A 23,624-nucleotide genomic window follows, 5' to 3' on the forward strand; every position below is an offset into this window, starting at 1 on the left:
TCCGGAGTGACATGTAACAGTCTGTGTAGTGTGAGAGTCAGTGTAATGGTAGAATGACCTCTAGTGGCAATCGGCCGGAAGGCCACGGACCGGATTCGTGACAATTTCAGCCTTTAAATAAAGAAAAGATATGTCAAAATGATAATTGATTAATAAATGATTATATGTATTTTATCTGCTCCATGAATAATTCTAGATAACTTATATGAATTGTTTAAATGTGTAGAATCCACATAAGCTTGTTTTTCATCAACTGGTCAAAATTTACAGCAGGGCATGCAAATTTGGTCCGTTTTTGGCCAGACAGAAACTGCACACAGGCTGAATGCAAATATAGGTCTCTGTAAATCCACTCTCTGACAGCAGGTGGCGCTTATGGAAAAACTGAATTAGAGCTGTTTCCTGTAATCTCCGTGGACAAAGCAGTATTGCGATTAAGAACACTTCCTTTAGGTCAGGGGTGCCCAAGCTCAGTCCTGGAGGGCCGGTATCCCGCAGAGTTTAGCTCCAACCCCAATTAAACACACCTGAACCAGCTAATCAAGCTCTTACTAGGCATACTAGAAACTGCCCGGCAGGTGTGTTGAGGCAAGTTGGAGCTAAACTCTGCAGGACACCCGTCCTCCAGGACCGAGTTTGGACACCCCTGCTTTAGGTATTACATGGAGCGAAGATGAAAACATAATGCCATAGAATCTTTTCTGAAGACAGTCAGAACCTTCAGAGGTACAATCATATAATTAATTAATTAATATATTCATTTGTATAACTCCCTTAGTACTCTTTTAAAACCTCCCAGCTTTTCCGCCCTGTTTTCACTCAAAACGAAACTAATCTGCATGCTGTGTGCACGTGAGACTGTTACTGAAAACTGTGCTTTATGCTGGATAGTATTTATTCATCGTGAGTTTTTCAAATCGCGGTAATCTAATACAGTTTTAATGATAATTAAAAGATGAAACGGTAATACGAACCGTGGGGAATTTTATCATGATTTATTGTCAAACCGGTAATCGTTACATCCCTACAATCAATCAATCAATCAATCAATCAATCAATCAATCAATCAATCAATCAATCAATCAGTCAGTCAGTCCTTTTGGAACCTTTATTTTTAAGAGTGAAGTTCCATATTTTGTTTACAAATAATGACTTACCGATTTGTAAGTAAGAGTTTCTAGTGTGCGTTTGAAAGCAGCATAATTCCATGTTTGCTGACTGCATAATTGTTGCACTCACCAAGTCTGTCACTTTTTCTAAGTCCTCATTACCACCATTATTGAAGGTGTTGTAAGCAAGGTTTTTTTTAATATACCATGCATAATATGTCCCTGATTGAAGCCTTATTTCAGGTATGGTAGAAATATACAAAGCAGCCCTTAAATAGGATAATCGTCTCTCTTGCCTAGTAACCCAAAATTAGTCCCATTAACAATGCCAGCGCATGGCTATTCTGATGTGTTTTTAGCTGTGTAATGTTTATTTCAACAGTTCTGCTTTTGTAATCAGCCGACAAGCTGCATTTATTTGATGGCCACTTTTGACACACCAGCCACGGTGTGTGTTGAGAGCCTCTGGCCAAACGCCAGCCCTGTAACACACATGGTAAAGACATTGTGCTTCTCCTTGTTTATTTCAGTAATGCCACTGAAATCTCCTTGTCAGGCTTCTGTTTTAATAACTCTTGGCATGGCATGCCTTTTTATCCTCAGTAACCCAATATCGGCGGACGCCGGCTCTCTGAGCTCTCATTGCACTTAATTTTTTTGCTCTTGGCCACAGCGTGAAGGATCCTATGGGAGTTCAGCAGTCTGCAGTTTTTCGCTTAACCGATGTGACAAAGCTCAATAACGGATTTGTCTGCCTTGAGTCTTGGGAGAGAACTGACGCCATGTTGGGGAAACCTCCCCTTTTAAGTCTGTCTTTAAATTTCTTATTAAGAATGTGTGGTAAATAGCAAAGCTGTACAGATTGATTGGTATTTATGGAAGGAAATTTTGAAATTATGATGTCAACATTAATAAATGTGTTGTTTCATCATTCTGATAAATAGTTTTTTCCTTTCAAGCGAGCATACTTTACTGCAAGGTCAGATCTTTTATCAAAACAGACACATTAATCTTGCCCTTTTAACACCGTGTCCGTATAGTTTTTAGTCGCATTCAGAGCTCCCAAAGGTCAAAGGTGGGCTCACAAGCATATGCATCGCAATTACAATTGTCAAGGCAAGTCAAGGCAAAAGCATAAAACATCCCTTAAGCTTTCTCTAAAGTGTCAGATTTTCTGTTCTGCAATAGTGAAGGTGTTGGTTTAACCTTTCCCTGATGGCCATTTGTCTTGAGAAAGTAACGTGTTTGTGGCTTTGGAGGTTATGAGGTGCAAGGAAACACGTTTTAAAATCATTCTGCAGTTAATATAGGTTGGTAAATGGTATTTAATACCTCACACACACTTTTTGAAATTGGTACATGTTTTGCTTTGAAAAGAATTGTAGGTTACATCAGCAGGTGACCGAATTATCACAAAAACTGATTAGCTGTCATCCTAATATGGCAAGCAGTTATATATTTATCTTTCAGAAAATCAGTTATGGTTTACTATTGGGTGAATAGCTTGTCACCTAATTGATATTCATGAATATGAAGGGCAGGGTAGTGATAATTATTATTTAACGATCTTGATTTTTTAATATATATTTTTTGCAGTTTTATGCCTTATGACATTAGTTGGACTGGAAGCGAATTGGGAGAGAGAGGGGGCAGGATCGGGAAAGGTCCGCGAGCCGGGACTCGGAACGCAACGGCTCTATATGTTGGTGCGCTGCCTACGAGGCCATTGGTGCCGACAACAATTTTGATTTTGATTCTTAAAATCCCAAGATTGATCTTTCAATCTGTGTCAGTGTTGTCTGTACAACATTTTTTGATTCCAGTTTGTTGAGTGTCAGTCATTTCACATTTTGAGTTATTTTTAGTTGTGCTGAATAAGCCCAGACGAGACTTTCTCCGCTGTTACTACCCACACAACCTGCCTTCCGACACTCATCCTGCTTATTGGGCAGAGATCCAAATTCACACCGGATATCTTCACACCATAAAGGCTGTTTGATGCTTTCTCACGGTTACAGTGAGCATCTGACACTCTGCAAACAGCTCTGAGGTTACCGGGTACATTCAGCATTCCCCTGGTTAGTTCACTGTGGGTCAAGATCGGCCATAATTTTGAAGAATTGCTTAATAAAGTGGCTTATGTGAAAGTGTAAAGTGTTTTCTTCTAGACTGACTTTAAAGTACACATGTCCACACGCACGCACACATATTCTTTTCATTTCATAGCACTTTTGCTACTGAAGTATAATGACTTCAGCATCTGTGAGGGCTGGCAGGTGTTAATGCAATTCTCTCTTTATAATCTGCATTTTATTTGTCATAGATAAGATGACCTCAGGGCCAGTAACAGGATTTTTCCGATGGGTGTGGATAAAAACGTGGAATTCAGTCGCCCTCAATGGCCCTATTGAGATTCCTGACGCTTCAAATCCCTCTTGTTTCTGTTAATGAAGTCAAACGCTTGTCCTCTTGGCTTTGCCTAGCTGATTCATTGAGCAGGACCCAACAAAGGTTCAGAGGAAATAAAAGCCAACCATGTCAGCCTAAGTGAAAAGTCAGTGGATCTCAATTCAGACCAGCAAATTGGCCAATTAAAGAGGAAATAAGGCAAACTCTATTTAAACCAAATGCCCCTTGCACTTTCTGACCAAAATTTTAATGTATCATGGCTCAAAAAACTTCAGCCCTTGATGAATCATCTAACACTTCACCTTATATTTTGCATGCTTCTCTCTAGCATGGAATGCTGGTGTGCTGGTGTCCCCACTTAAAAGCTTAACCTTCCTTGGTTATTCAGGTTATACCAACATTGCTACGCTGACCAGCTCAAACCAGCATAAACCAGCCTAGAAATTCATGCTGACTCGCATTGGTCTTTTCAGCAGACCAGTCAATGGTAATGGCTCCATTGGGCATTTCTCAGATCATCATGAATGAATTTCTTTAAGGCCAAATTTCAATAGATAACTATCTAAATCACCAATTTAGATTGAAAAACAGCCAAAGAAAATTCACTGAAAGATTTATGTGGCGCTCCAATTCTCAACTTCACCACCCGGTACAACTGGAGTAGGAAGCCTTTCTTCTACCCAGAACGAAGGAGACGCAGTTAAATTTTTTGATGTATATTTTTTCCTCCTGGGAGCAATTTGGGAGAATAATGGTAAAGTCAGGATAATAGTGGTTTTTCTGGCATCATCACAAAAGCGTCTTTGTAGTGATCTCCTGTAAGTGGCTCACCGTAATTATTTAATCCTGGACGTAATGGTGCACTTTTTCTGCTCCAGAGATTGTTCGGGAAAATATTTCTCCACCTAGCCACATCTTGGCATGCGAATGAATAAGAGCTCTGCACCAGTTCAGACTTTCTGGGAATGCTGCAATTGGCCAGAAGTACAGTATACAGGGTGAGGCATACGTTTGGCTTACAACCGTGTGCTTTTAAGAAAACTCACAATGTTATTTTCCCAGCCTTTTAATGATGTATGTCTCCTTATTTTTATAAGCAAAATACTCTGTTGCTTTTGAGCCTATTGTATGCACGTCAAATGTTTTTTATTGACGGTAGGTGCAAGTGTAGTGAAGCATTTGCCAAACTCTTTCAGCAGAGAACTGGTATGCAACTGAATCGCCGTTCCTCGTGCTATTAGGTTAGTGCAGCAGTGGCCAAGAGCGAGAATGAAAAATGACTTGTGCTGTGATCCTTTTTCAAACTGTGACTGCAGTTTAACGAGGCAACAAAGCGGTGAGGGATCGTCGTGAATGGGTCAACTGTCATCAGTGGGCAGACGAGAGCAGACGCACCGCCATTCGGCTCCTGTAACCGGGCCTGTGCTCTCTTTGGAGTGGGAGACGTCAGTCATCTGGATTGCACCAGGTTCAGCATGGGTTGGGGTGTGTGATGGAATGTACGTTTATCTAGGCTTGAAACTTTTGTGGACCTATCAGAACTTGATAGGGCCTTTGTTTAAGGTTTATTGGTTCCCTTAGGATACTGGAGGTCCATGAAGCACCACATCCCTTTTTCAAAGAAGTCAACTAATCTTCTCGGCCTACTGGAACTGCCACATAACCGTATTTTTATTTGGAGACCAAGATAATTTACATTTGACAAGGTTATATATAACAGTTGTGAAAAGTCATGAAATGTGTGCAGTGATTTTTCCAGATTTCAAAAGGTGTGGGGAAGCCTTTGTTCAACTTAATAGAACAAAAGTACAAAAGTTCATTTATTTTCCTTTGACTGCCACACAACCCAAAGCAGCACTAGTTTACTGTTGCTAAAATTGTAGATCATAGTTTATGAATTGCTGCGTCTATAAAATTTTATTTTCTCTTTTAAATGTTTTTTTAATAGTATTTTTACAATGTATTTTATTTTGTTTTGTATGTGACATGGTACATAAACAAACATAGTTAAAATTTTTAAGTATTGTTAATCCAATAGTGCATTTGAATGCTGAAAATATTTTATTACCGTTTGAGGCAGATTTTTGTATATATATATACAGTATATATATATATATATTTTTTTTAAGATTAGTTTTAATGGCAAATGTTCATACTTAAATGTGTGTCGTCCACATATACTAAACACTTGAAGGGATAGTTCAACCAAAAATGAAAATTCTGTCATAATTTACTCATTCTGATATTGTTCCAAATCTGTATGATGTGTTAATATTTTAAAAAGAGTGTTGGTAGCCAAACTGTTTTGGTTCCATTTGACTTAAATTGCATGGACAGAAAAAGACTGAGACATTTCTTAAAATATCTTCTGTTATGTTCCACAGAAGAAAGTCAGGTGTGGGACTACTTGAGAGTAAATAATGACTGAACTTTCATTTGTGGGGGAACTATCTCTCTTAGAACATCATATTGCCTCACAGAAGCAGTGCTGTGTTCTTGCACTAAAGTTGTCCATATCTGAAAATCAATCCATGCTTTGTTAGCCCAACATTTGCTGTTTTATTCACAATGAGCTATCTCATCCTCTGCCTGGACTTTTGCTGTGATGCGCTTGTAGTTTGGAGGTCTGGAAGCTGAACCATTAATTCTTGGGCACTATGGCATGTGTTCGGGGCAATCAGAGGACAGAGCATTTGGAGAAATTGGCAGATGATAAGGGGAGTGGAGCTGCCAGTGGCTGGGTATTTTGGGTTGCATGGTATTCTTGAGGTTATTCCTGGGTCTATATAACAGAGCTCAGGTCCTATGATAGTGTCCCGGCTGGCTTGAGTAAGTGGGCCTAGAATTGGTTAAAATGATAAAATGTGTTTTATTTTCTTAATTAACACTTAAAGGTCTGTGCACACTGAGTTCAAAATTTTCGTATGGGTTTTTTCGTATTTGTTATCCTAAAAATTTGTCACGCACAGAAACCTTGCACACTGAGTCCGATGCGTATTAATTAATCCGTTGCGAAAAAATTTGCAAAACAGCACTAAATGTAGTCTTCAAGCAGGGAGGATGATTTTGTTGTTGTTCTCGCTTCTTAAAAAGAGAAATATTGGGTCCATCCAATCCTGAGATATAGAGAGGAAGGAGAGTTCCCCCTCAGGAACAGCGGGATTATCCTGGGTGATTCAAAGTTTACTTCAGGATGTCAGTGGCTCAGTTTGATGCTTTGCTAGCGATACTAGAGCCACATGTTAAAAAGAAGACCACCAATTTCTGTGAGCTCAGTGCGTAAGGATCTTTACAGTGCTTTGTGCTGCGAGACGAAGTGGATGAACTTGATAATCGCCATTCTGGATTTTGGCATTCGCTTGTACGGTGGCTCTGAACTGTCAAAACACCTCTCAAAATGCTTGCTTTGGAGGCGAAAAATGGATCCGAATTTTTTTATGACAGACGAAAATTTCGGAGGCAGTGTGTAAACGTGATTGACATAATATGAGGTGCTATTTATTTTTTAATGTGCAAAAATTTCTGACAAAATTTTCGGACTGTGCAATGTGCAATGACCTTTAGGCTTTATTTTCTATATGCTAAATTGTATTTATTTATTTATTTACGTATGTTTTGGGTTCAGTGTGGTCTGGACATATTTTTGAGAGATTCACAATCCGTTTATGGTACCACGTACAGTAAATACCATGCTAAATGAATATCACCCAGTAACATTGTGAATATTTTCCAGTTCTATAGTCAATTAAAAAAATGCCATAATATTACCATTGGATGCTATCATTGCACCATTGTGCTGCCACAATTTCCAAAGGTCTATCTGGTACTGGAAAATTTTTTCGGGGAAAATTATATCAAGAATTATGAATGTATTTGGATCATCATAGTTCAATATTCAGGGTTCAGTACTATGAAAAGAGGTGGGGCGGGTGGCTCGGGTGCCTTCGTGTCAGCATGCAACAGAAGATCTCCATTTCCTATCACTTTCCAGTGCTCTTGCATAAGGCTGGTAACAGGTGGTTGTGATATGCGGCTTGATATTGATACTTTAACTGACATAGCACTGCCTAAACATTTATTGGAAGCATTAAATGTTCCTTGTGTTTATAGTTCAGTGTTGTTTGTTGAGTGTACCACCAAAAGCGCTCTCACACAAACATAGACACGCATAGTTTTACACCTAGAGTCCTCTAGGCATCATCACATGGAGTATTTTTGACGCCCCAGCTCAGTTCGCCTTCGGATGAAGGTTGTCTGCAGAGCAGGAAGTGGACGCAAGTCCAGAATGCGTCAGGAATCAGAACACTTGCTTCCACGTGTCTGTGTGCTCGGTTTCGGCTTTCACTTCAGGGCTTTAAGTCTCTCCACACCCAGTCCACCAAAGTGTCCACTCATCCTACTGCTGGCTGCGCTGTTGCAGTTTTTGACACGTTATCTGCTTCTTGCTGCCGCCACTTGCCGTGACTCTGTGGTGATATATTTTTAGCCCCATTTTTGCCTTTAATGATTGCATCCACAGGGAGCTTGGTCCAAAGAACTGTCATTAAATTATTCTATAACTGTGTTGCTTAGCAATAAAGCATTTTAATACAATTCTCAAATAGCTCTACTATAAATCATAGCAGGGAAAGCTTTACAGTGGTGTGGAGCTATTGCTTGGGTCATTCAATACATAAATGTAACGGTGGGACTAACTGTAGGTTGTTTTTCAATCAGGACCTCCCGGTTTGAGGGGAAAGAAAGGCCGTGATGGGGCTCCAGGTAGGTCTACAGTACGCATATGCCTGTGCCTGCAAAGCCACGAACTGCTGTTGTGTGTAAGCTGCTACGTATTTGCGCACCTAAAGCTTTTAATAGCAAGAGAAGCATGAAAACACAATCCTCAAACATACAATTTCAAAACATTCAGAGATGCTTAGACTTTACAGAATAGATTTAGGGAGTCCTAGTGCAGAATTAGTGGTATTAATAAAACATTTTGTGGTCACATCCATCAAGATTGTATTTTTATAAGAGCTTATAGAATTTTGACTTGAAACATGAAGTCTGTTACTCTTTGCAGCTATTTCTAGCAAAGAACTGCCCACTTAGACAGGAAGTAACTGTCAGACTGATATATTTGTTTAGCTTTTATTTGTCATTTAGGGTAGGTTTACATAAAATGGATTAATAATCCATAATCACAACACTAACTAGTTCCATTAATTAAAATAGCAGAGCAGAACTCTACAAATCTTTGTACAGTGTCAGAAAAAAATTGTACACTTAGAGGTACAACAGCTTGTCACTGTCTGGGACAGAAACTTTAAAGGGATAACTTTGTTCCCCTAAATGGTACATATTGCTCCCTTGAGGTACTACTTTGAACCTTTTAGGCCTAAATAAGGTACTTTTGGGGTACTGTCCCAGTTATAAACTGTTGCACCCCCTAAATGTAAAATGATGCACTTTTTTTGAAAGTGTTTAGAAATTACTGTAAAAAATTGCAGAATAAAATTCTGATTCTCAGCACTTTTCAGGTGCCTTTACTCCTTGAAGATGCATAAAGCCATTGAGATTTGATTTGATGATTTCAGCCATTTTTGTTTCAACCAATATGTATCGGATGGTCAGTAAATGGACTGTAGGTGATTGGAGGCTGCTACTATATGACCTATAGATTCCTCTATATTTTGTGCGTTTAAAGTGGTTTCATGTAAAGAGTCATGGATCACACGGGTAAGATGAGAACGTTTATGATGACAAAGATTGATCTGGAATGTGCAGAGAGCTATTCTTGCATGACCGCACATATTTTGCTTGTGTTGTTCACTCATTGTTTTAGGCCTAAAATAGGGCTTGCTGTCTCAGCAGCAGCTTTGATAAATGCCGGTTCTGATTTCTAAGAAAATACAGGGTTCTCAAAACAGGAAAGGAAAAAGTAATGATGGACCCATAGGAAAGCTTTGTCACCGATGTGACTGTGCCATTACTTAAGGCTACCATATTTAATGCACCAGTTTGACTTCAGAGCTCAGTGGAAATGTAGATTTCTTCCTTGTTGAAGAATTCTAGTTCATGTTTGCTTGAAACATTTCTCCTGCAGTAAACAATGGTTTTATTGGGACTTTTGTTCTCTCTTCCATCCATTATAGTTATTTTTTGTAAGTCAAAGATTCATACTTGTTACTCCCCTAAGTTTCTGGCCATGAAAATTTCAAACTCTTTAGAGGACAAAAAAATGGTTTCTGGATGAAAGACCTGGAAAGAAACCGTATGATTCAGATTGTTCTGTAGTTCTGTGACAAATTGCTTTGACGGACTGGTTTTGTTCTTGCAGTTGTCCAGGTATAATAAGTTATTAGATGAGAGTTCTGGTGATATAAGTGGAAAAGATTTGTCATCAGCAATTTTGAGTTTGTTTTTACTTGACAGAGCTTGAGTTCCTGAAGCTATGATCTCCGTTCTGCTTGATTGCTGTGTTTTTGTCAAAGGATGTAAAAGAGGCCGTACATCCTACTAATGCATGTGCTTATAATTTTAAATTGTGGTTTTTGTAATACTCAAAATGACCGTTTAACTCATTTTAAATCAAGTTTGTTTAAAGCTTAGAGATCCTTTCACATTATAATTTTAAAAAACCAAACTTTTCAAAGCAACCAACCTCATGACTAAGTCCACATGGAATCTGCACCCTTGCATGTTCGTTTATTAAATATTAAAGCACATTTTCATTATGCTTTCAGCAACCAATAAGAGTGTAGAAATCTCAATTCCATTTAACATAATTTCCTCAGGGTTTTAATCTATCCTGCGTTTTCCACCAGGATCACTGTGAAAAACTTGTAACTTTTCTTTAACTTAACGATGTTAGTGAAATCTGTTTCCACTGTTTATTATGCGGCTAGTGTATGATTTAGCATTAGCTATGAAGGAGATGGACAGTTTGTGATGTCTGGGTGGGGTTAGCGTGCTCAGAACGGGTGTGATTTATCTGTACAGGCAGTCTTCCAGTGATGTGGCTCAATCTCAAACTCAGTCCTCAGTGGTCTGCTACTTGGTGGGCTGACTGCTCATCCCTGGGCCAGAGACAAGCAACACTTTCTCATAAAAAGCTTTTCAATCCTGTCATCAACTAAATTATAAACATATTTTTTAACGTTTTGTTTACGTACCGAACCTATACTGTGACGCACTTCATTAAACTACCTGCGTGTGAACTCTAATCTTCCTCAGAGGTCGTGTTACAGTAAGAGAAATCGGAGGCAGCGTTCATCAGTTCAGTCTGGGCTGGACAGCCAGGAAACTGGGTTCTGGTTGGACTACGCAAATTCAGACTTGCGTGACAGAAATTTTTCCTGTTCTTGGGGAAATAAAATCCATCAGGGTCAAATGTTTGATGTAATGTGCACATGGACCAAACAAGATGATTTTTTTCTAAATGACTAATTTATTTTTCTTTCTGTTTTTATTGCAGGTCCTCCTGTAAGTAGATGTTGGTCCCTATGTTGACTGGATTGTGGTAATGTGACCCAAACTCTGTGGCTTTCTGTGTATTTGTGTGTGTTTTGAGAGTGTGAATTTATCTTTCATGTGTTTCCTTACTGTCACTGCTGATGGAGTGCTGATTACACGACTTCATTGACATAATGGAAATCGTTAGTTTCGTTTCCTTCCGCCTCACATATAAACACCCACACTGTCATCTGTCAGAAGAAGAGCTTGTGTTTTGTACTAAAGGTGAAGTGTGCACATTTTGGATGTTGAAATAAAATCTGGTTTAATGTGCAGAGATTCTGTGGCTCTATCAAAACATTGATTAGATTGTTTTCAGCATTCAGTGCAGCCCAATATGGCAGCACTGACTCAACCAATGATGTGAGTTGAGTCAGTTTGGGCAACAAATCACATATAGAGAGGGCGTGTTCTGGAGACTTGTGTGAAAGCAATCATTATTTTTCCAATTTTGCTTGGTGGCACAGAAATGACACACTTCACCTTAAATCGCATGGCATTATCTTGGACATAGCGAAGCAATTCTTTTGCCTCTTGGACATTGGGAATTTGGCCACGGATATAGAAGACGACAGCATTGGTAGACACAGCCTGTTCAACTTTATATATCTTCTGAGGGCTAATGTTACAGAATGAGGTTATAATGAGAAAGAAGGTCAAAAGAAATATATAGTAGAGGAAAAAAGAGAGTTGAGCAGTATAAAATTAGGTGCGGTTGGACAGCTGCGTCCCTGCAGTTAGAGGGAGAAGGTCGAGCTTAAGTGATTAATGAAATACCAGCAGCCACAGATAAACACTGACCACAGAAAAGACAAATCTAAAATGAAATATCTTAACATTTTCTCCTAGAAAGCAGTCAGATTAAATGAAGAGAAAATGTTGTCTTCTGCTGAAACCTACTGTGAAAGAGACCCCAGTAATCTCGGGTTTCTCCTCTAACGTTTTAGAAGGCATCACTGTTTCAAACTGTTCTAAGATGTGCCAGTATACCAAAGACTGCAGTCATTTCTCATCAGATTGTCCATAAATCATCCGACATAGGTTCATTGGAAAAAATGTGCCTAAATGTACATTTTTGCAAAACATACCTATACACAAAGTTCATTGTAGTTTCCAGCTGAAATGAACACTAGAGGCAGTAAAACACCAACTTCTTTTTCACTTAAATTATGATTACAGGGCAGATTTTTTGATTAATAAAGGCTTATTTTTGTGTGGTTCCTTGGACAATACTATGTTATGACTTCAAAACACTTACCATAGTGCAAAATTTGTAAACTCATACAATTTGATGGTTCCATTACATCACCAGCTCAATATGTATGGCTTTTCTGATCTAGTAAACTTGCTTGGTAGCTCACCTTGTACAACATTGCATTTACTATGTGGAGCCCTTGGGTACGAGTCCATGAAACGTAATAATAAAACAGATCAAAGGCTTGTATAAAATGGCATGGTTACTTCAGCTAATGCATTTTTATCTCACATATTGTTTAGGTTTAGGGTAGGGTTTAGTGTAGGGGCATACATTATTTTAAAAAGCAATGGAGCAATAACCTTTTAGCACCACTCATCAGACATTTCATACAACCAACATAATAAAATTCCCCTTCATTTGTTAGGATAAAACTGAATGCATTTATAGCACTTGGAAAGTTTCGCAAAACATGCAAGAAGCAACATAATATAATTTTGTGGAAATGTCACCATAGGCACGCTTTTCCAATGACCTTGGGTTGAAATGATCGGAGCAATGGTCACAATAATGTAATAGTACTGTACTATTATTGTATTACAACAGTTGTCTCATTTTAATTTTTCTAAGAAATTTTAGGAGAAACACCTGAGATAAATACTATGGACTATATGAATGAACTATATTAAAGGGATCGTTCACCCAAATTTATATCATCATTTACTCACTGTGATAATTCAATAATCATTGATGTTTATTATAATTTAACCTCAAATCTGGCATGACATGTCTTCACGAATGGACCATTTATTTGACATTTTTACAGTATGTGACGTTTTTACAGTATGTGATTGTTGGAGCTTGAATGAGTCTGTCCCCTCTCCCTTTAATTCAGTTTTGCTTTATTTTTTTGGGGTGAACTGTTCCTTTATGTCTTCTGAGCTATGAAAGTGAAATTTATGAGCAACAAATAATCCCTTTGGGTGAGCAGGTTCCAGGGCCCAAAAACTCACATATGTATATGAACATTTCAACACCTGCTCATATAACCCATATATTGAAGGCAAATTGAGAAGAACTGAAAGACAGGTGAGGGAACTGTCAAACAATGCACGTCTGTTAACTAACTTAAACATTAAGCTGATATTTCTACTGTTGTCAAGTAAGATTGTTTAGAGATAGTTAGTGAATTCTTTTAATCAAGTCAGTCTTCTTTAAACAGGTTTGGTGATCTATTGGCAATCAGTGTCAGTAAGTCTTTAACTACAGTGTTTGTTTTCAGAAAGAGTTTGGCAAGCCTGGTGCCTGATCAATGGTCATAGAGGGCTGTCCCATTACACTGACCTATGGCAATTCTTAGAAGAGCGTATACTGTAGATTATCCAACAAGAAAACTAAGACAACACTCTTACTGATGTGATGGCAATTGTAAAACTTCACCAAATTGGCCTTTTCCTGTGCGCTGAAAGTGAATACTTTGAAAAGTTTAAATGCACAATAGTCTGTGGTTCTTCACAGGTCACCTCACAGGAGCATAGCCTTTTGCCTGCTTTTGAGGCATGGTTGGCCTAACCCAGCCTTAAACAATTAGTAGTGACAGGAAACATTTTACACTGACAGAAAGCACCTCAGTTTAGTGTGTTGAAAACTCCTGTGGAACATTGCAATGGTCAGTCTCAAGCACATGAACATTAGGGGTGAAACACTTGAAAATTAGGGGTGAGAATCAGCAGGGACTTGGTGATATAGTATTATATCATTTATGTTTAGTGTAAATTATGATTTGTATGTTTCTTATTTATCTGGAATGGACTTCAGTGCTTTATGAGTTTATATTTATAGGTCAGTCTGAATTTGTGTTTGGTTTAAGAGCAGGAATCAAGTATGCATGGCGTCCACAATATATTTTATCTACTCACAGACTTAAGGTGTGGTCAAATTTGGAAATTTTGCTCACAAAGTAGTCACTTTCAAACCAAACAGCTTTCTGTTCGTTAACGCAACACATCTGCGTGACCAATTTGAACCTGTTGAAGTTATTGAATTTGGTCTTCGATAATTCACAGAACTATTGTAAATTTACACAACTTTACACTGTGTCCAAAACTGCATACTTTCCAAGTAGGTACTTCTTTTAAATAAGTAATTACTTTATGACATTCTATATTGTATTAATATGTGTAGTGCAAATGAATTCCGGACATACTATACTATATGGTCATGTGACCTACCAGTGTCAGTTGCATCACTTCATTGTCATTCACAAATCCTGTCCCATGGCCTCATGGGATAGTAAAGCATCTGTTGGATGCACATTTCAGAAGTAGTAGTAGGTACTTTTCGCCAGCTTTTTTATGAATACTACTCTTTTCACATACTAGGGAAGTAGGCATATTCACATGCACGGTTAGTAAATCTTTCCAAAAATATTAATGCACATCCAAAAATAAAAATTCATGGCAATGTGATATCGACACATTATTTTGAGGTAAATTTTCACAATACTTTGTCCTGCTTTGTTTTTAAAAGAACAGTGTGATTAAATTAGTGATATACTTGCTGAATTCCGCATTTTTCAGTATTTTTACTGCATGTGATCTGTAAGTGCCCTGTGTTCGCTGAATATATCTTATCCGTGCAATGTTGCGCTCTAGGGAAGCATTCGCCCCCGTTTCCCCTGGGGAGCCCCTTCATTTACCCAGCAGTGCTGTGGGCTGAATGAGAGCCACATGTACCCTGCTACCGTGGATCTCAAATGAAATGTTCTTCCGGTGGGTGACCTCTGACCTCGCCAGACGCTCCTTTGGGCCGGCCTGAGCAACACCCAGCAGACCTCAGTGGCCTGTTCCCACTCAGCACCTGGGCCTGCACCTTAGACCTGCTTCACATACTTCAACACATTCATATACACACAGCACATGTAGACCCGCTCACTCTTACACACATAGAGCACTACACACAGTCCTGATCTCAGCTTCGTCCAGCGGAGGTCTGTTCCTCTCTCAACACACCGCCGCTTATAAACACCTGGTCCAGCTGCGTCCAGCTCTCATATACCTTGTACCACTGCTCTGCCACATGTGTGCCTTCTGAACCTAAATATCCTATTAATGGTCTTTCATTGTTTCCCACACACGTCAACAGTCTACATTTAGTGACACACGTTAGATTTAACGAGAACAGGCTTTTTGTGATTGCCTAGTTGCAGAAATGCAAAATCTTTTTGGTTTTTGGACTCTTGGAGTAAATATTGCAATAAATAGTTTTTTTGTTCTGGCTAACTAGTCCGTGTTCAACAGGTTCAACCTTTTTTTTTTTTGGTCTGAATGTTGTATGGTCATATGAAAGCATACAGACAGAAGATAGTGCCACGGATGTTTTTGTCCGTCTGCAATAGTTTCTTCCCCTGGGCTGAGGCTTGATAAATGGCTTCCCTCTCCACACTGTAGTCTGAGAGGAAAGTCAACACACACAAACACTAGTACGCACTTCCACAGGCTAATGAAAGGAACTGTAGATGCATCATCAGATAATGAAGAGTGTCAAGGTGGTCTTAACAGAAATAATCTTTCTTTGAATCAAGCAGCTGTCAGGTTTTTTTTACCACTAATCCTCTGCAATGAAAAATGTACACAGTTTTTTTTTTCACAGCTGAATGGTGCTCCGTGAAGAGAGTGAACTTGTGATTTGATTTGATTTGATTTGATTTAAACCAGAGCGATCTCCTTAATCGACTCTGAAGTCAAGCATGAGATAAGGATTTTCAGCCAGCACCTTCATCTGTGAAACCATGTTTCATGCATGCGTGGGCCTTTTAATGAACATCTTTTTTAATCCAACATATGGTTCTGTTCATTGTTCATGCTGGCACTAAATGTTTAGTCCTGAAATGATCTTACTGAAATATAGATCATGATTAGTAATGACGTGAACTGAATTGACTTTCACACTGAAAAAACAAAAAATTGTATATAAACATCCTTAATAAAGATTTTATTGAGAAAAATTATGTAAGTTAATCAGACTATTATTACATATTATTCTAATTAAGTTTTTGTATCAATGGGCAATTTTTTTTAAATTATTTTAAGCGTAAACCTCACTAAAATTTTACTTGAAACAAGAAAAATTATAATTAAGTTTGAGGTATATTTCTGGAAAACAGTTTTTATTACCTGTATTTCTTCTGGAGTAAATTTGTCTTGTGTTAAGGATGTTTATATTACATTTTTACTGTAAAAATATAGATTAAAATGGGTTTCAATGAAAAGTGAAAGCTATTAAATAAAAGAAACATGTTATGATATTAAAAAAGATTTTCTGGGGTCCAAAGAAAATTCTGTTGTGGAAGCATTTGATGGTGTTTGCATTTGTGGAATGCTTCTTTGGAGTGTTTTCCTGCTGTGACCTTTGAACCTTGCCACAATGAAATTTAATGCTGGATCACAAAGTTCCTCAGTAAAATTGATTCACTATTCAATATTGAAATCAAATCATTGTAAAAGCAGATTGAATTTTATTATGGCTTGGCAGGGTGTTGTGTTCTTCTAGATCAGTATTGTTGACTGGTTCTTTCTTTATTCTGTACCCATTTCTCTCGCCCCTTTTTCAGGTTGTATGGTCATATGAAAGCATACAGACAGAAGATAGTGCCACGGATGTTTTTGTCCGTCTGCAATAGTTTCTTCCCCTGGGCTGAGGCTTGATAAATGGCTTCCCTCTCCACACTGTAGTCTGAGAGGAAAGTCAACACACACAAACACTAGTACGCACTTCCACAGGCTAATGAAAGGAACTGTAGATGCATCATCAGATAATGAAGAGTGTCAAGGTGGTCTTAACAGAAATAATCTTTCTTTGAATCAAGCAGCTGTCAGGTTTTTTTTACCACTAATCCTCTGCAATGAAAAATGTACACAGTTTTTTTTTTCACAGCTGAATGGTGCTCCGTGAAGAGAGTGAACTTGTGATTTGATTTGATTTGATTTGATTTAAACCAGAGCGATCTCCTTAATCGACTCTGAAGTCAAGCATGAGATAAGGATTTTCAGCCAGCACCTTCATCTGTGAAACCATGTTTCATGCATGCGTGGGCCTTTTAATGAACATCTTTTTTAATCCAACATATGGTTCTGTTCATTGTTCATGCTGGCACTAAATGTTTAGTCCTGAAATGATCTTACTGAAATATAGATCATGATTAGTAATGACGTGAACTGAATTGACTTTCACACTGAAAAAACAAAAAATTGTATATAAACATCCTTAATAAAGATTTTATTGAGAAAAATTATGTAAGTTAATCAGACTATTATTACATATTATTCTAATTAAGTTTTTGTATCAATGGGCAATTTTTTTTAAATTATTTTAAGCGTAAACCTCACTAAAATTTTACTTGAAACAAGAAAAATTATAATTAAGTTTGAGGTATATTTCTGGAAAACAGTTTTTATTACCTGTATTTCTTCTGGAGTAAATTTGTCTTGTGTTAAGGATGTTTATATTACATTTTTACTGTAAAAATATAGATTAAAATGGGTTTCAATGAAAAGTGAAAGCTATTAAATAAAAGAAACATGTTATGATATTAAAAAAGATTTTCTGGGGTCCAAAGAAAATTCTGTTGTGGAAGCATTTGATGGTGTTTGCATTTGTGGAATGCTTCTTTGGAGTGTTTTCCTGCTGTGACCTTTGAACCTTGCCACAATGAAATTTAATGCTGGATCACAAAGTTCCTCAGTAAAATTGATTCACTATTCAATATTGAAATCAAATCATTGTAAAAGCAGATTGAATTTTATTATGGCTTGGCAGGGTGTTGTGTTCTTCTAGATCAGTATTGTTGACTGGTTCTTTCTTTATTCTGTACCCATTTCTCTCGCCCCTTTTTCAGGGTCCACCTGGACGAGCAGGCTTTCCGGTAACTGTCTCATAATGTGTCCTGTTGTCTGTCTATATGTCTGTTTGGTTTTCTTGCATTTTGCCTTTCTTTAGTAGTGTCTTATTTTTAAGAAGCTGTATACAAACAATTCAACCAGAAACTTGAATATGAAAAATTCTGAATTAAGTATTATGCAGTATGTCATGTATACAGCTTCTTTATTTGGACACACTGAGACCTCCTTTTAACCAAGGGACTGAGGAAGAAAAGTTATGATGTAAAATGAAGATGTATTTCAGATTTGGCACTATTTCTTGTTTGCTAATTAAATAAATGTATGACATTGTTCATGTAAACTCAAATGATCTTGCATCCATTGAAGCTCAAGATGCTCTTTAGATCATTCTCAAATCACGCCAAAGTTACATGATCATCAGGATTCAGTCCATAGTTATGCTTGTAATATGAAATGAGGAAGGAATCCAAAGTGGTCTCAGACTTTTGGACCCCACTGAACATTCCCCTAAACCAGATAAGCAAAGCTAGGCTTAATGAAACGAGTCTTTTTGATAGGCTCAGTGGACAAGTTTCTATTCCTTCAAGTTAGCACATTGTATTTTATACTTAGGCCCTTTGGTGTCTGTCTGGATCCACTTGTCTGCATTTCACCTATAATTCTAATATTACTGACCAAAACTCAAACACATCTGTCTTTCATCATGGCATGCTAGAAGAATCCCATCTAATGTGAACTCTAGTTCTACCTGCCAATTATAACCTACAAACCCCCATCACTCATGACAGCTATTCTTGTGAAACTTTGCCGTAAAATCTTTTTTTGCTTACTTTTTGTTTAAATTGTTGACAGGGCTGGTCAAAGTATGGATGTAATCCCTGCCAAAGCTTTTGATTGATTGCATCGTCAGGAAATGAAATTAAATTTTTGGATGGACGGTAGGGGAGGGTGGCAAGTGTGTTACACGAAATGTGTCCATTAGATTAGTTCTTCAAAAAATATTGATATTGGCAGTCATGCTCCGTTGAACTATTAAGGGATACTTGTGGTTTGTATATTTAAGCGTTACTGCACATTCACATGTATGTATGACTATTTAACACTTCTGATTTGTAGTTAAGTACTTTAAGGCTCATTTGGAGAAGTCTGGACTTTGTAGTGTACTTCAACAAGCTACTTCTAATCTAAAGCTCTAGATGATTTTACATACTTTCTACAATAGAAAGATTCTCTTTCACAATGACTGCTTTGAATATTGGCAGTACTGTTTGACTTTTATAGTGTATGGCTTATACTGTGTATTTGAGGATAACAATCATATTAAATAGATGATTTAAAACTATTTTATATATAAAATAATGCATAAAATCATTACAATTATTATGGTAACTAATAAATACTGTGGTAAATAATGAATGCCATAAAGCAATATTAAGTTATCTCAAATCAGCACCTTGGACAGAGCCAAGAGAATTCAGTCAAGTGACTTTCCTCTTGGGACATTCTGCAGCAGGCAGTGAATTAACTCTGAAGGTCAAAGTAAATGAACACTTCTAATATGGGAACCTTTATCTTAATAGCTTTGGGGCTTATTAAATCAACTAAGCACCAGAAAAGCTACAGTTCATGAGCAAATTCATTGTTTTAGCAAATGTTTTGTTGACTTCTGATGAGTTATGGGGGCTTAGCCAACCCACCCCTTTGCCCGCACCCTCCACCCTTTTTCCATTACTTGTTACTCGAGTGAGTCGTCAGCAAGCTGTCAACGCTCCCAGACCTTCTAATACACTGACCTGCAATGTTAGGAATGCAAATAAAAACAGCTGTAGGAATGGACAGCCTTGCATAATAAGTCCCTTCAACGTTGCAGGAGTTTATAGCTGCATTAAATAGCGTAAAATGTTTGGAAATGCATTGGTACAAAGCTGTAAATGGTGAATCCTTATGATCATTTTTTCAAGATCTCAGGTTACTGCTCACACATTTTCCATATGTTCCGGGGATTTTTGCCTTAATTGAAAGAAGTGGTCGGATTTTGAGTAGGGATTGCAGCTATGATTATTATAGAATGGGGTTCATAGTTGTTAAAGTGATAGTTCACCCAAACATGAAAATTCAGCTTTTTTATGTCTTCAAAGTTTTCTAAACCTTTCCATGGAACTTAAAAGGAGAACATTCCATTGTTAATTCCATTGTTCATTATAACTGTATGGCAGTGGCGAGCGGTGACTTTTTTAACTGGGTATGCTGAGTGACAAGACAACCCCCTCCCCCATCGGCTTTTAGGACACTCAAAAGGTATCACAGATGACAAATAAGAAACGCCGTGGCATGTGTCGATTTAAAAGTATGCACATTCCCTACCTTATTTGTAAATGAAATTCATCTCCAATCCTTCTTCTGTTGTTTCAGGTTTATCCATTGTTATTCGAATGCAAGAAAAATATAGCTGGTTTTCCAAGTAAAAACCGCCAAATAAGGTTTACACATATTTAAGCTATGATACGTAATCAGAGGGTGGGGATATATCAGCTAAATAATTTTTTTATTCACAGTGAATAGGAGTTAAAACTCCCACCCAGGTGACACTCCAATAACAGACCATGCAAAATACCCAAAAGTATTTAAAATATTGCAAAGTAACTTTGCAACCTTGCAAACAATATTAAAATCAGAGAAGGACTTCAACTGTAAGCGACACGAGCATATACGCAAAACAATATGATTTTTGTTATTATTAAAATGTTATATAGCCCACGTTTTTATATAAAAAATAATAATTTACCGCTTAGACAATAACGTTGACAATAACGTATATCTTCAACGTATGTTGTCTATGACCAAAAATGTAAGTTCCCCTTTAGGAACTCGAGCTGCGTCGAGATCCGCTTTGGGAACGCCCTTGCGTGACCGCGCTCTGAAGCACGTGTCAAATCAGTCCAATGGAGCAGCGAGAAATCACGAGTGGGGTGACATAAGCACCAGAAAGTATAAAAGTGCATCCAGCAGAGTGCAAACCAGCTTCTGCTCTTCAGTAGCACTCTGTGTATGTGTCTGTCTATTTACTGTTGTCTGTCCGCACAAGCATATATAAAAAACAATCATGAAAATGTCTATGGCGAGCGAACGGCATTACAAACACTGTGTTCCTCGCTGCCCACGATATCTGGCGGCAGGGGATACACACGATTTGTGTGTCGTTTGTTTGGGAGCGGAGCATGCACGGTCAGCTTTCGAGCAGCTGATTGTCATCACTGCGAGCTCTCGCTGTGTATGCTCCGCTCTCGCCTGGCTGTGTTTGATGAGGGCGGCCAGGCTCGCGATCCCGCTGGCAGCGGTCCCGCTGTTGCCGAGGCACAGCACAGACTGTTGTCGTGGGGATCGTGGGTGGATTTAGCGGAGGGATCTGAGACGGGCTCGTCCTTTTCTTGGTCCTCACCCGCTAGATCCGCGGCTCTCTCTCAGTGTTCGGAAGCCCGCACTGAGGTCCCCCCCCACCCCCTCGAGAAAAAAGAGAAAAAAAGGGGGAAAAAAATAAAAGACTGAGAGAGACGCTTCATCTATCTTCCTCTGGATGTGATGAGTGTCGAGACAGAGGAGACTGTGGACTCGCCACCACTGTCCCTCGCGTATGAGGTGTGATTCGTGATTATGGGGTGTGTTTCGTGCATTCGCAAAAAAATAAAATATTGTTTGGCCAGCCTAGAAACAGGACGCTCGTCCTAAAAATAATTAGATGAGCGTTTTCTGAATTCAGATCACAGCCTTCACGACAGGGGCCTTCCGTTTTTCCCCGATCTCCATGCTGAGGTGTCAAGATCGTGGGAGAAACCGTACTCATTACAGCCCCACAGTCTCGAATTATTCAAAAGAACATCATGGGGCTGAATGATAAGGGATATGGGACGATGCCAGTGGTGGAGCAGACGCTTGCGAGCTATCTCTCCCCATCATCAGCATCGTCCCTGAAGGCCCCGAAGCTTCCCACCAGGCCCGTTAGGCTTACATCGAGTCTGGTTTGGAAAGCTTATACGGCGGTAGGTCAGGCTGGCGCATGTTTGCACACCATGGCGGTGTTAAATAAGAAACGCCGTGGCATGTGTCGATTTAAAAGTATGCACATTCCCTACCTTATTTGTAAATGAAATTCATCTCCAATCCTTCTTCTGTTGTTTCAGGTTTATCCATTGTTATTCGAATGCAAGAAAAATATAGCTGGTTTTCCAAGTAAAAACCGCCAAATAAGGTTTACACATATTTAAGCTATGATACGTAATCAGAGGGTGGGGATATATCAGCTAAATAATTTTTTTATTCACAGTGAATAGGAGTTAAAACTCCCACCCAGGTGACACTCCAATAACAGACCATGCAAAATACCCAAAAGTATTTAAAATATTGCAAAGTAACTTTGCAACCTTGCAAACAATATTAAAATCAGAGAAGGACTTCAACTGTAAGCGACACGAGCATATACGCAAAACAATATGATTTTTGTTATTATTAAAATGTTATATAGCCCACGTTTTTATATAAAAAATAATAATTTACCGCTTAGACAATAACGTTGACAATAACGTATATCTTCAACGTATGTTGTCTATGACCAAAAATGTAAGTTCCCCTTTAGGAACTCGAGCTGCGTCGAGATCCGCTTTGGGAACGCCCTTGCGTGACCGCGCTCTGAAGCACGTGTCAAATCAGTCCAATGGAGCAGCGAGAAATCACGAGTGGGGTGACATAAGCACCAGAAAGTATAAAAGTGCATCCAGCAGAGTGCAAACCAGCTTCTGCTCTTCAGTAGCACTCTGTGTATGTGTCTGTCTATTTACTGTTGTCTGTCCGCACAAGCATATATAAAAAACAATCATGAAAATGTCTATGGCGAGCGAACGGCATTACAAACACTGTGTTCCTCGCTGCCCACGATATCTGGCGGCAGGGGATACACACGATTTGTGTGTCGTTTGTTTGGGAGCGGAGCATGCACGGTCAGCTTTCGAGCAGCTGATTGTCATCACTGCGAGCTCTCGCTGTGTATGCTCCGCTCTCGCCTGGCTGTGTTTGATGAGGGCGGCCAGGCTCGCGATCCCGCTGGCAGCGGTCCCGCTGTTGCCGAGGCACAGCACAGACTGTTGTCGTGGGGATCGTGGGTGGATTTAGCGGAGGGATCTGAGACGGGCTCGTCCTTTTCTTGGTCCTCACCCGCTAGATCCGCGGCTCTCTCTCAGTGTTCGGAAGCCCGCACTGAGGTCCCCCCCCACCCCCTCGAGAAAAAAGAGAAAAAAAGGGGGAAAAAAATAAAAGACTGAGAGAGACGCTTCATCTATCTTCCTCTGGATGTGATGAGTGTCGAGACAGAGGAGACTGTGGACTCGCCACCACTGTCCCTCGCGTATGAGGTGTGATTGGGTATTATGGGGTGTGTTTCGTGCATTCGCAAAAAAATAAAATATTGTTTGGCATGGAGCAGCGAGACGTCACGAGCAGGGTGACGTAAGCACCAGAAAGCATAAA

General features: G+C 38.9%; 1 protein-coding gene across 1 annotated transcript in view; it reads left to right on the top strand.

Annotated features, from left to right (window-relative positions):
* The window catches only part of LOC107589579 (collagen alpha-1(XIII) chain-like), a 107,607-nt gene that overhangs the window by 43,267 nt on the left and 40,716 nt on the right, over positions 1–23,624 (top strand). Inside the window, exons 3-4 of the mRNA XM_016278066.1 lie at positions 10,975–10,982; positions 18,104–18,130. Of these exons, the coding sequence (XP_016133552.1) occupies positions 10,975–10,982; positions 18,104–18,130 (35 nt within the window). The remainder of the gene's footprint in view (positions 1–10,974; positions 10,983–18,103; positions 18,131–23,624) is intronic.

This window comes from Sinocyclocheilus grahami, unplaced genomic scaffold (genome assembly GCF_001515645.1).
Source record: "Sinocyclocheilus grahami isolate Dianchi unplaced genomic scaffold, SAMN03320097.WGS_v1.1 scaffold117.1, whole genome shotgun sequence".
Lineage (NCBI taxonomy): Eukaryota > Metazoa > Chordata > Actinopteri > Cypriniformes > Cyprinidae > Sinocyclocheilus > Sinocyclocheilus grahami.